The sequence below is a fragment of the Grammomys surdaster genome, unplaced genomic scaffold (genome assembly GCF_004785775.1).
Source record: "Grammomys surdaster isolate TR1022 unplaced genomic scaffold, NIH_TR_1.0 751, whole genome shotgun sequence".
Classification (NCBI taxonomy): Eukaryota; Metazoa; Chordata; class Mammalia; order Rodentia; family Muridae; genus Grammomys; species Grammomys surdaster.
In genome coordinates, this window is record NW_021605170.1 from 1054864 (window position 1) to 1069056 (window position 14193).

At 39.9% G+C, this 14193-nt stretch overlaps 1 protein-coding gene across 6 annotated transcripts in view; it reads left to right on the plus strand.

Annotated features, from left to right (window-relative positions):
- Positions 1-14193, plus strand: part of Evi5 (ecotropic viral integration site 5) — a 150910-nt gene that overhangs the window by 27136 nt on the left and 109581 nt on the right. For 5 of the 6 annotated variants that reach the window (XR_003713233.1, XM_028782374.1, XM_028782377.1 and 2 more), the window contains exon 2: positions 6695-6924. Coding sequence is in view for 5 of the 6 variants with exons in the window: in XM_028782374.1 (XP_028638207.1) it covers positions 6695-6924 (230 nt within the window). In the remaining variant the exon portion in view is untranslated. Of the gene's footprint in view, positions 1-6694; positions 6925-11133; positions 11167-14193 lie in introns of those variants that run through there. The other variant, XM_028782376.1, reaches the window with a different exon arrangement.

The following is a 14193-nucleotide window of genomic DNA, read 5'->3' on the forward strand; positions in this document are numbered from 1 at the left end:
AATGTGTTCATGTGCATGGTTGAAATGTGCTCATGTGCATGGTTGGAATGTGCTCATGTGCATGGTTGGAATGTGTTCATGTGCATGGTTGGAGTTAATGCTGGAACTTCAGCTGGGCGTTAGCCAGAGTATGTATCTTCACTTGGCTTTTCCTTAGTCTCTGTGTGGGCTAATTTAAATCATTACATTTCTGTACCCTCTCACTCTCAGTGATGGGGATGGAGTGAAGCTTCCCATATGCTGGGCACACACTGTACTCCTGAGCTTCACCCTAGCCCCATTACATCTATCCCTCTACAACTGCAAGACAAAAGATACCCTATGTTTTAAGCTATCTAGTTTGTGGTACTTTGTTATGGCAGTCCTAGGAAACCAATACAGGCTGCCTGTAGAAAACTCAAGTAGGCTACAAGTGGGTAGTTGTCATTGTAGCTCCCCCTCCATTGGATGTGGTAAGGACACATGCTTATTTTGTGGACTTATTTTTTTTTTATTTTGTCTTTGTTTTCAAAGGCATTTTGCTATGTATGTAGCTCAGGCTTTGAACTTGGAATCTTCATATTTTAGCCTCCCAAGTGCTGGGGTTGCAGGTGCCACCACACTTGCTTTCATACTTCATCCTTCTTCATACAGCAGGAGAGGTTGGCTGGGTATCAGTCATGACCCAAGTTTATATGTTAACAGTTTTTTTGGTGAATGAATACAGTACTTTAAAAATTAACTGTGATAGTCATACAGGATGTTAGAAGTTCATTCATTACAATGTGCTATTTAATAATCATAATCTTAAATTATCTAAAGAAGATACTGAGTGCCTTCTATTCAGGTAATTTGTTTTTGTACTAAGAGGGTTTATGGAAAGGACAAATAGTTTGTCAGTAGCTTACTATGCATCCCTCCCCCCTTTAAATGTTGGGGGTTGAACCTGGAACCTCAGACACATTAGACAAGCACTAAATCATTGAACTGTATCCACCCAGCCTTATTAAATATACTTTCTAATTACATTATTTATACTTTAAAGGTGTGTGTATATGTGAGTGCTGGTGTGAGAATAAATGGCACATGTGTGGAACTCTGAATATGTTGTGCAGGAGTTATTTCTCTGCTCCCACGTTGCTGAAGCAGGATCTGTCTTGTTTCTGCCATTCTGTGTGCTCTAGGGTGGCCAGCCTGGAGCTCTCCTGTTCACAAGTCTTGCTTTAGGAATGTTGGGATTACAGATTCAAGCCAGCGCATCTGGCTTTTTGTGGTCAAGCTCAGGTAGTCAGAATTACACAGCAAGTGCTTTGGCTTGTTGAGCCATCTCATCTAAGTAGACCTTGTTTAGATGACAATATTGATGTTTTCTGAATATTTTTATTTTTTAAGGAATAATAGCTAATGTAACAGTGCAAGGACAGTATGAGACATATGGGATTTAAATTAGAGGACAATACCAGGTAGCAAAGAAAAAGCACTCATTTGTATTTTTACTATACTTGAATTCAAAATATTGAATATAGCCAGAAGTATGGAGAGAAAAGTGAGATGGGTAATAGTTCTCAGGCAAGTGCTGTTTAGAAATAACAGCCTTGGCCGGGCGGTGGTGGCACACGCCTTTAATCCCAGCACTTGGGAAGCAGAGACAGGTGGATTTCTGAGTTCGAGGCCAGCCTGGTCTACAGAGTGAGTTCCAGGACAGCCAGGGCTACACAGAGAAACCCTGTCTTGAAAAACCAAGAAAAAAAAAAAAAAAAGAAAAGAAATAACAGCCTTTCCCAGAATAAGCCTTTCAGGAAAAGATGTAGAAGGGACTCTTGATTAGACAGGTTGTGAAAGTATGCTTTTATCTTCTGCTTGTTTTTGGTTACTTAATTAACAACTTGTTTGTATAGAGAGATAGCTTAGTCCTTTAGAGCACTGGTTGTTCTTCCAGGTTTGGTTCCAGTACCCACAGATAGCGAATAACAGTCTGTAACTCCAATTCCAGGAAATAGATGCTCTCTCTGGCCTCCTTTGGGAATCAGGCATGCTAATGGTGTACAGACATACATGCAGGCAAAGCACCTATGTAAGCAAAATAATTAAAAATATTTAAAACTTTATTGCCTTGATATGACTTTACATTTCAGTAAAATAATTATTGGAAAAACTCTTCTTTTCAGAAGGGAACACACCCTTTTGTATACAAACTTGTATTTCTAAGAATGGAAAATGCCCTCCCCCCCACACCAAAATAGATCCAGAAACTACCAGATGTTTTCATACCTGCCTTCCTCTGTGTATATGCTTGTAAATTTTTTGTTTCATTTTTTTTGAGGCATGAGGTCTCATATAGCCCTAGGCTGGCCTGGAATTTGGAATCTTCCTGCCTCAACTTTCAGAGTGCTGGGATTCCAGGAATGGACCTCCATGCCTGGGCCTTACTTACTTTTTTACTTGTCTTTTGGGCTTTGCTGATAAATCAAAAGAAATTTGAAGTACCTATATTAATTTCAGATAAAACAGACTTGAGAGGAAGTTTCCAGGAATAAAGACAGTCCTTATATAACAAGGTACAGTCATTCATTTCTTCACAGTGACATGGGTCAGAACCGGAGACTGTCACCCTCCATGTGCTGCTGCTGAGCACACTGGCAGGGGTGGTTGATGAGTGAAGACTACAGCAAAAAGCACATTTCTCTAAGCTTACGTGACAGACCACATTCCGGAATATGAGACGCTCTTTCACTTGTGCCCAGAGACCAGAGTAGAGTTAAGTTAGAAACCAGTAACCCTATCATTGTATAACTTTTGTTGTAAAGTTAGAAAAATAGTTGGGAAATATAAAAATTTCTGGACATTAAACATTATCCTAATAATATTAAGGGGATAAAGAAATTTTAAAAGAATGTACAAATGTTTTGAAAAAGAAAAGCAGTGATAGTGGGTTAAGAGGCTGATGTGAGGTGCTGAAGATGTGGGTCAGAGGTGAGGTGCAAAGCCGTCAGTCAGAGCTGCTAGTGTAGCGCCAGCCTGAAGCCTGCAGAAGATAACACACATGTAATTGAATGCAAAGATGTGAAAAGGTCAAAACTAAAAGCTATTTTAGAATTTCATTTATTTTTGAGCCAGTTTCATGTAGCTGAGGCTGGAGTCTTAGGGATGGATTCAGGTTACCAGGTTGCATGGTAAGCACTTTTACCTGGTGGCACACCTGGAGCAGCTGTCATTAGATCCTGCCTATGGGAGCCAGATTTTGAACAATGGGCAGTGTCATGCCTACTGTCCTCTTTGGATGCACGGCATGCAGCTTGTCCGAACTGTCCCTCAAAGGCAGCCTCACTGATAGTGTTAATAACTCCATTGGCCTCCCTGGATGGGTTCATTCTGACTCATCTCACCAGCAACCTGGTGGATCACATTGAAAGTAACACATTGAGAAACTGCTGGAAGTCCTCTAATGTATAGACCTAGGTTTTTGTTTTGTTTTTGATTTATTTATTTTATGAATATGAGCACATTGCTGACCTCTTAACATATATCAGAAGAGGACATTGGATCTCATTACAGATGGTCATGAGACACTGTGTGTCTGCTGGGAGTTGAACTCAGGACCTCTGGAAGAGCAGCCAGTGCTCTTAACCACTGAGCCATCTCTCCAGCTCTAGACCTACTCTGCCCCATGATTCTTTCCTTGGGCCCCATATTTCATCTTGCTTGGTTTTCTTAAGGAGCTTTCTTCTCTGTAACCAGGGCCATCTGACTTCTTCTGTAATACTATTTCAAAAGGAAAGACATTTTAGCAGGGAGGGAATCTGAAAAGCAGGAGGTAGCCTGGGGTAACATCCTTGCTCCATCAGTACTTGAGTCTTTGTTGTCTTAGACGCTCCACTGCTTTGTGGAATGGCTTACTATGTCTTAGAATATTCTTCCATACTATTCTTTTCCCATGTAGAATTTTCACACGAGGGTGAAGTCTAGGATGTTGAGAGAGACTCTCTCCCCCCTTTTACAGCTTTGGACAACCCAATTGGAGATTTTTGTGCATGCATTGGTGTTTTTTGTTTTGGTTTCTTTGTTTTTGTTTTTTGAGACAGGGTTTCTCTGTATAGCCTTGGCTGTCCTGGAACTCACTCTGTATACCAGGCTGGCCTCGAACTCAGAAATCCACCTGCCTCTGCCTCCCAAGTGCTGGGATTAAAGGCGTGCGCCACCACTGCCCGGCCATGCATTGGTGTTTTAATGTCTGTGCATCAATTACTGTACATAAACTTAAGGGTGGCTGGCATGTTAATTCAGAAGATAGTTTATAGTGCTTAAGTTTTTTCCTTCTATCACATAAGATTTGAAATCTTAAGGTCATACAAGTACTGCATGGCTTGTAATCTTTATGGTTACATATGTGACAAGTTTTGTTTTTTGTTTTTTTAATTACTGTAAGTATACATGGGTGTGTTTGCCATGGTGCACATATGGAGGACAGAGGAGAACTTTGTGGAGCTTGTTCCCTCCTGCCATCTTTTACATGACTTCTAGAGATCAAGCTCAGGTTCTAGGCATCCGTGAGCATGTTTACTGACTGAGCCATTTTGCTAATCCACAAGGTCTTTTAAAAGAAACATTGCTTATTCAAGTGTGGTAGTTCATGCCTTCAATCCCAGCACTCAAGCGGCAGTGGCAGGTGGATGTCTGTGAGTTTGAGTACATCTATGTAGCGAGTTCCAGAGTAGCCAAGGCAATGTAGAGAGACCCTGTCTCAAAAACAAAAATGAAACAACAGCAAAATTTACTTACTTTATGTGTGTATGTACCTGTGTATGTTTGTGTACCACATGCATGCAGGTGCCCGTGGAGACCACAGAGGTTATTGGATAGTCTAGATGAGTGAGTGGTTCTTAACCGTCCTAATGCTACAACCCTCTAATACAGTTCTTTATGTTGTGGTGATGCACAGTTATAACATTTTTTTCGTTGCTATTTCATTACCAAACACACCTACACATACACGCACGCACACACACACACCCTTCATTTTGCTACTGTTATGAATCATAATGTAAATATCTATGTTTGTGGTGGTCTTAGGTGAAGCCTATGAAAGGGTCATTCGACTCCAGGTTTAGAACCAGGGCTCTAGATCGTTCAGTGACCCTGTGTGCTGAATCAAGCTCTGGTTCTCAGCAAGAGAAAGTGATTTTGCTGGGCAGTGGTGGCACACGCCTTTAATCCCAGCACTTGAGAGGCAGAGACAGGCAGATTTCTGAGTTCGAGGCCAGCCTGGTCTACAGAGTGAGTTCCAGGTCAGTCAGGGCTACACAGAGAAACCCTGTCTCGAAACAAAAAAAAAAAAAGTGATTTTAACTGTGGAACCATCTAGCCTGCTCCATACAGACTCTTTTAATGGTTTTTTTTTTTTTTTTTTTTTTTTTTTTGTTTTTGGAGACAGGATTTCTCTGTGTAGCCCTAGCTGTCCTGGAACTCACTCTGTAGACCAGGCTGGCCTCTAACTCAGAAATCCGCCTGTCTCTGCCTCTCAAGTGCTGGGATTAAAGGTGTGCGCCACCACTGCCTGGCTATGGTAATTTTTTAAATGTACAATTCTATGTAAATCTATTAGGACTGGTGAGATGGCTCAGCAGGTAAAGGTGCTTGTTACCAAGCCTGGAATCCACTTGGTAGAAGGATAGAACTAACCAACTTCTTTGAATATCAAGCATGCACACATACACACACACACACACACACACACACACACGCACGCACACACAATCTTGTTAGTCTTGCATGTTAAGCACACTCCTCCTGATATTCCTTCCTTGGCTTTTAAATATTTTTTGACCAAAATCTCAATAAAGAATATCCTTTACAAAGAAAGAAGAAAAAATGTACTTATATCTTGATGGAATATTCCCATATATACACGAATAGTGTGTGTGTATATATACTTTTATTTTTTTTTAGTAGAAGAAAGTTCCTTTTGGGTTGTAGTTCTCAATGGGGAGTCTGCAATGACAAGGCGTCATGAGCACAAGGCCAGAGCAGGAAGCTGAGAGATCACATCTTTACACTCCAACAGGAAGCCAAGTACTATATAGATTTTTAAGGTATATGTTAGTGAAATATAAATTTTGTAAGAGAACATCCTCCTTTGATATTTTGGAGACAAGGTCTCACTTAGTAGTCCTGATGCTTCTGGAACCAGGAGTGTAGGCCAGGCTGGCCTTGAAGTCACAGAGACCTGCCTTCCTTCTGCCTCCTGAGTGCTAGAATTAAGTGTGTGCCATCAGACCAGGCTTCACTTTATTGCTTGGAAAACACTCTCTGGTTTGTTGATGTTAGAAATATAGTAGAAATGAATAGTTCCCAGCCTGGAGAGGTGGCTTGTGAATTAAGTGCTTACTGTTCCTCTAGAGAACCTGAGTGTGGTTCCTAGCATTTGCATGGCATCTCACAGCCATGTATAACTCTGGTCTCAGCATCAGACACTCTCTTCTGACTTCTGAGGACAATTGGCATGCGAATGGTATATATACATACATGTAGGCAGACATAAAATAAAAACAAATAGATCTAAAAAACCAGTTTCAATGTCTGGATGTTAGAATCATAGCAGAACCAGGTTTAGTCCTCATCATCTCAGTGATTTTTTTGTGTTAAACTTACGAGGATCACCAAGTTTGTGGTAATGACTGGAATAAAACTAACATATGCATTTTGTTCTTACTCTTAGGTGGCGACAGACAAGGTGACAGAAAAGCTGAGTTCTACTCTCTCATGGGTGAAGAACACTGTATCGCACACAGTCAGTCAGATGGCCAGTCAGGTGGCAAGTCCATCTGCCTCACTACACACCATATCCTCATCCACCACACTGTCAACACCAACACAGTCACCATCTTCCCCATCAAAGTTGAGTCCAGACGACTTAGAACTGCTGGCTAAGCTGGAGGAACAGAACAGGTGAGTTGGACAGTTGCTGGACTTTTCTCTTGGTTATTATACAAACCAAACCACAGTCCAGCTTAAGTATTCATTTCTACTAAGAATGCTTGTTTCCTTGTTTCCTGGTTTCTGGTCCTTTGTTTATCAGAATTAACAGACCCCTTCAGGCATTACCCTAGGAAGTTAGTTTAAGACTAAGATATGCTTTAGCTAATATTGCTCTCCATTTTTTTTATTAGTACTTTAGACTCTAAATTCTGCGAAAATTTTTTGAATTATTAGGGCAAAACTTTTTTTATGTAGTTTTTAGAGCTGGGGAGTGACCCCCTAGCCCTTGCATGTTAGGCAGAGACTCCCTTACTGACCTGTGTTCTCAGTTCTCCTTTTTTATTTTAAACTTTCTAAGTAGTTTACTTTGGTTAAAATATAAAATAATTCAGTCTAGTCTAGGTACCTGATTTTATTTTAGAATGAGAAATCCTATGGAAGGCAAGGTATCTCATTCCCATAAGAGTGAGACAGTAATTATTTCCTCTTTTAGGAATCCAGATTTTCTTTACTCAGTTAAATTTTGAACTCTTTAGAGGTGGGTGTGGGTGCACTCCTGTGATCTTAACACTCAACAAGGCAGAGCCAGACTCTGAGCTTGAGTTCTAGCTTGGCCTATATAGTGAGTTCCAGAACTGTCTGGACCATCATCTACAAAAGAAAGTAAGGACCAGGCTGGCTTTGAACTCACAGCTGCTTCTGCCTCCTGAGTACTGGGATCAATGGTGTGTGCCACCACCACCTGGCTGACAATTGTTCCTTCCATATCTTCTTCAATTATTTTAGTTCAAATTCATGTAAACATTATTTTGGTTAATACATCTGAACCATGGCTAGGGTCATGGAAATCCCAACTGTGTTGTCAACACTGATGTCACTGTTACGGGGTACAAGGCTGAGAAGTGTCTAAGCAGACCAAAGTGGAGTTAGGACCAGATGAGATTACCTTCATCACTTTAATTATGATCAAACATTTTTTTCCGAGACTGGGTCTCATGTAGCCCAGGCTAAGGGGGATCTTGAACTTGTTATTCTCCTGCCTTTATCTGGTGAGTGCTGGTGCTACAGGTGATGCACCACACAGTTTATGTGGTGTTGGGAGATTGAACCAAGAGCTTCATGTGTGTTAGGCAAGTGGTTTTGAATTTTAGCCATTTTAATAGGTATTGATACCACATGGTTTTATTTTATTTTACTTTCACTATTTTTTTTTTTTTTTTAAGATCTCTTATTTGACCTGGAACTCAATGTGTAGTTGAGGACACTTCCATCTCCTGAGAAGTTCTGGGGCTGCAGGCACATGCCACCATATCTCAAAATAATGCATTCTTTTTAAAAAAATAATTATTTAGCCGGGCAGTGGTGGCACACGCCTATAATCCCAGCACTTGGGAGGTAGAGGCAGGCAGATTTCTGAGTTTGAGGCCAGCCTGGTCTACAGAGAGAGTTTCAGGACAGCCCGAACTACACAGAGAAACCCTGTCTCAAAAAAACAAAAACAAAACTACCACCACCAACAAAAAGAATTATTTATTTTTAAGTGTGTGGTAAACATTTGCAGGCATATATGTCTGAACATCATGTGTGTGCCTGGTAGCTGCAGAAGTCAGGAAAGGGTGTTGGATTCCCTAGAACTAGAGTTAAAGTTGTTGTTTGGTTGCTGGGAACCTGGGCCTTCTGTAAGAACAGCAAGAGCTGTTAACTTCTGAGCCATCTCTCCAGCCCCAGTAGTGCATGCAGATTCATTTGTGTTTTTCTACTGTTAATGTATTCTTGTTACTTGTTTGAAATAATAAAATAAAATTAATAATAATAATAATGATGCTTTTTGGAGGCAGGGTATCACTAAGTAGCCTTGGGTGACTTGAAACTCATGTAGACCAGGCTGGCCCTGAACTCAGACATCCATCTGCAGCTGCCTCACCAGGGCTAGGAGTAAAGGCAGGTACTACCATGCCTGGATTATGTCTGATTTTACAAATTTATATTGTTTGCTTTAGTATATCTGAAAATTCTTTTTTAAACTTTATTTTTATTTTATCATGTGTGTATAGGTGTTTTGCTTGCATGTATATACATGAGTATCCTATATGAATGCCTGGTGCCCATGGAGGCCAGAAGGCATTGGATCCCCTGCTATTTGAGTTAAAGATAGTGAAGAGCCACTGTGTAGGTCCTGGTGATCAAAATTAGGTTCTCTGGAAGAGTAGTCAGTGCTTTTAACTGCTGAGTCATCTCTCCAGCCACTGTTGTGAGAATTCTTTGTTTAAGATGCACATTCTTTCTCAGGAGGTTGATTTTCCTATCTTCTTTTCCCATTAGTGGTTGTCATTCTCCTAAATAGAAGTCTGTGTGTGTGTGTACGTGTACGCATGTGTCCACACGCATGGATGTGGGTATGTGTTCAACATGGATGTAAGTGCACATGTGGAGGTGGAAGCCAGAGATTTATGCTGGATGTCTTCTCTGTTGCTTTCCACTGTACTTTCTGGGTCAGTGTCTTATTGAACCTGAAGCTCATTGATTATCTGGCTAGCAAGTTCTAGGGACCTGCCTGTCAGTGTTCTCCCTCTCACCTTCTGCTGGGTTACAGGCAATGGCTCCATGCCCAGCTTTCCATGGGGCAGAGGATCCAGACACAGATAGTACCTCATGTTTGTACAGGTTATGCATGACTGACCTGCCAACTCAGCACCTCGATTCTACAGCACCACAGTTCTGATGAAGTACCAACTTAAAGACTGACCTCCAGGTCAGTGTGTTTGGTGACAGAAGATCATACAAAGTATCTTCTGTATTTTCTTAGAGTTTTACTTTGTTGATGTTGTTACAAGAGATGTCACCTAACTAGATTGATAGCTGTCCCTCATACTCCTGGGTTCAGGTGATTTTACTAAATTTGCTTGTATGTGATATAAGATCAGAGTTTTGAGAAGCTTTTTAAGATTTTTATTTTATGTGTATGGGTGTTTTGCCTGCATGTATGTATGTATGTATATATGTATGTGTGCATGTGTGTATGTGTGTATGTGTATCAATGTCTACCACATATATGCCTGATGCTCTCAGTGAGCCAAAAGAGGGCCTTGGCTCTCCTGAAACTGGAGATGTACGGTTGTGTGCATGTTTGATGGTTTTATGGCATCTGTTAAAATAACTATTTTTTTTGAGACAGTTTCTCTACTGTGTAGCTTCAGCTATTTTGGAACTCTCTATGTGGACCAGGCTGGCTTTCAAGTCCCAGAGATCTGCCTTCTTCGGTCTCCTTAGTGTTGGAATTGAAAGTGTGTACCATACTCAGTTCCTTTCTTTGCTTGATCACTTGCTCTTTTTGTAATTATTTGGATACTTTAGTTAGATATCAGTTGTTCATAGATGTTTGAATCTTTATCTGCAGTCAGTTTCATTCTGTTCACATTTATTATTTATGGTCATAAGGTTGTACTGTGTTGCCTTTTTATTATAGCTTTGTAATAGTTTGTAAATCAGGTATGAGTCTCCTGTGGTACTGTGAATGAGGATGGTTCTGTAGGTTCAGGTATTTCAATGCTTGGTCTCTGATTGGTAGAGTTGTTTTGGTGGAAAAGATTAGGAGATGTGGTCTTGTTGGAGGTATGTCACTGCCGTGGGCTTTGAGTTTTCAAAAGCCCATGTCAGGCCTAGCAGAAAGATACATTTAACTTTATTAAAAACAACAAAAATCCAAATAAAAGGTCGTACCTGAAGACTAGCTTTCTTCTTCTCCTTTACCCTGCTACCCTCTTGTTTCTCTGACCACTGGTAAGGAAGTCGTGTAGTTTACAAGTCCAAGATAAAAAGTGCTTGGCAGAATTACTCCCTTTGACCCCACAGTAGGTATGTCACCAGCATTTTTCCTGTGGAGACCCCGCCCCTTATGTCTGTAGCTGTCTGATTTAAGTGGTAGAAAGTGGAAGCCGGGCTGCAGAGAACTCAGATGTACGACGTGAGAGCAGAGAATCATCTTCATTTACATGGTTTCATTTCAGCTTCTTCTTAGAAAAAAAAAGTGTATGTGGCAGCCCCAGAAAAAGGTGAAGAAATAGTTTAGTGCAATATTAGAGATTTGTTTGAAGAAAGTTAATAATTGATAGACATAGTTGAAATAGGACAGATTTTTTTTGGCTTGCGTTAATGTGCTTTTCTTTTTCTTACTAAAAATACAAAGACATTGGCAGAGATGAACTTAAGGAGGTAAGCTTCAAGTGTGTATGATTTATTTTAATTCAGTGTGGAAATGTTACTGTTGGAAGGTGTGAGCTCCCTGTCTGTGGTGTTCCCTTGCGGTGTGACATCCTTGTTTCCTTTTGCTTAGCACTTTCCAGTGAGTCACTCAAGGAGACACAACAATGAAAACAGCCCTTTATACTACGTATGTCTTTAAAATGTAATTACCATGAATCTTTGATACCCTAGTTTAAATATTTACATAGGATTTGTACTGTTTAGTATTTTAGCTGCTAGCCCACAGAGTTGTTGGGCACTTGAAGTATGTCTAGTCTGACTTAGATATACTGTAAGTATAAACGATACCAAATTTTGAAGACTTGTTTTGAAAAAAGTCATAAATCATTAATTTTAAGAAAACTGAGTACATATTAAAATAACATTTTCTTGTTTGAAATGATATTTCTTTATATTGGATAAAATATACTAGCTCTGTGTGCTGGTTCATGCTTGAAGTCTTAGCACTTACAAGGCAGAAGGATCACTACAAGTTCCAAGTCACGTGGGGTATAAAGTGAGACCTTCTCTCAAAATAAACAAAGAGACCTAAATAACGTCAGTTATAAAAATTAGTCACTTTTTAAAGTTTTCAAAATGTAGCTGCTGCCTGGAACATTAAAAATTGTGTAAGTGGCTTTTATTATATTTTTGTTGTACAGTCTGGTCTAGATGGCCTACTGTTCATTAAATACTTTAAGAAAATGTTACAAAAACAGTATTACCTCAGTTTCCCTAGGATACTCTATAAAACATCCAGCAAAAATTTATTAATGAATGAAAATATTACAAACAAAACAGATAATTCAAGTCTATGTCTAAATATATCTTTAAGGAAGAAAGATTTATTTTTATTCATTGTGTCTGTTTGCCTGAATGTGTGTAAACCTGTGGAGTCCAGAAAAGGCTGAAAAGGGTGTTAGAATCCCTGGACTGGAGTTAGTTATGGTTGTGAGTCAACATACGTGTGCTGTGAACTGAACCTGGGTCTTCTGCAAGAACAGTAAGTGCTTTAACCAGTTGTGCCATCTCTGAAGCCCAATGTCTGTGTGTGCACACATATGTGTATATAAATTATATAACAATATATTCGATATATACACTCACACACATACATTATAGGAGCGCACTTCGTTTGAATTGGTTTTATTTTTCTGAATTTCTTCCCCCACCCTCTCTTTCCAATGAAGGCAGGATTTTATTTAGAGTTTCAGACTGTAGCTCAAAATCTCCCATGTAATCTAGGTTGGTCTCAGACTCAGTCTCCCATGTGCTAGGGTTATAGGCATTCGCCATCATGTCTGCCTGAGGATTGTTTTTTTTTCTCAATTCTTTGTATAAAGGACTCTTGAACTTCTTGAAAGAAGGTAAGTAAGAAGTTGGAGATATGTCATTCTGACACTTTTTTTGAGTTGTTTTCTGTGTTAAACTCTTGAAGTTTTTGTTATTTCTGTTGAGGAATCAGTATTGTTTACCTAAAAGCATGTCAGTCTTCTATGTTAGGCACGTAGTTTTGTTGTAGTCTGAAAGTGACAACAGAATTCTGTGTTGGATTCTAATCTGGAATATAACAAGTTGAGCCTTTGGGAAGCTCTTTTCTCATGGATTAATGCTGTTTAAAGAAGAGACTTTAGGAGTGGCCTGGAGGCATACGTGCTGCATACCTAATAAAAAAAAATTTTTTTTTTTAAAAGAGAGACTCTTTAGGGAGCCTTTGGCAGCGTCTGTCATGTGTGAACACATTAATAGAAGGCACCATTAGTGAGAAATGGCCTTTGTCATATTTGAATCTTAGTGCTTTGGTTTTGGACTTCCCAACTTCCAGAACTGTGAACAATAAATACCTGTTGTATAAATCATTTAATTATTTTGTTATAGAAGATCCAGATATGTGTCAGTCTTTTACTTTTACTGATTGCTAACCATTTAGTTGACAAATTTTCTTTCTCACAGTGTTTCATACCATGTTTTAGTGTAATATTATTAGAGATCTTGGAATTTTATACTGGAAACACTATCTCTTTGTGATAAGACTCTGCTTTTAAGTGTTAGAATAGTTAGCTTTCCATGTGATTTTCTAATACAGCATTTTTCTCCCTTGGTTCTTTATAAATTATCTTAGCAATTTGCAAATTACCAGTTGACATGCTGACTGGTTGCTGTTGTATCTTGCTCTGATACCCACAAACAGTGAGCTACGTCTGATATTCAAAGTGTTTAATGTCATCTCTTTACAATTGGCCAAGTTTCTGTATTTTTTACTTTTTTCTTCCCTGAACTTCAGACTTGTTTCTCCAACTGCTGTTGGTACTGTCTACAGGGATGTCTTCCAAGTACGTCACAGCACAAATACTAACGCCTGATGACCGTTCCTTTTGTTGACACTATTGATAGTTTCATGTATGTACCCTCTCCTTTCCTAGCTCTCTGACTCTTACTCCCTTCTCCCAGACAGTTTCTCATCTAGGGTTTCTTGTATGAGGATGAATATGGGCTTATTTACTTGAGTGAACATAGACAACTAACCACTGAAGGAAGAGGCTCTCTTTGTCCTGCTAGCTATTACCTGCCAAGATGAGCCCTCTTCTAACCCAGGATGGGATATTGACAGGCCCAGTCTTGTGAAGGTTACCACAGCTACTATTGAATTATTTCCAGAAATGTGTTTCATATCACCCCCTCTCCATCTTCCTGCTTTCATAGTCTTTCTGCTGTTTCTTCTGTGATGTTCTCTGGGCCTCAGGAGAGTCCCTGAGAGTCCTATTAAGGGCCGAGCATTCAGTAACACCTAAGCATTTTGAATGTTTTGCATTACATTCTCTCTTCCTCCCTTTCTATCTCTCTCTCACTTTCTCACACACACCTCACACAAACACACACACACACACACCATATATAATGTTTCCACATGAGAGAGAGAGAGAGAGAGAGAGGGAGGGAGGGAGGGAGGGGGAGGGAGGGAGGGAGAGAGAGAGAGAGAGAGAGAGAGAGAGAGAG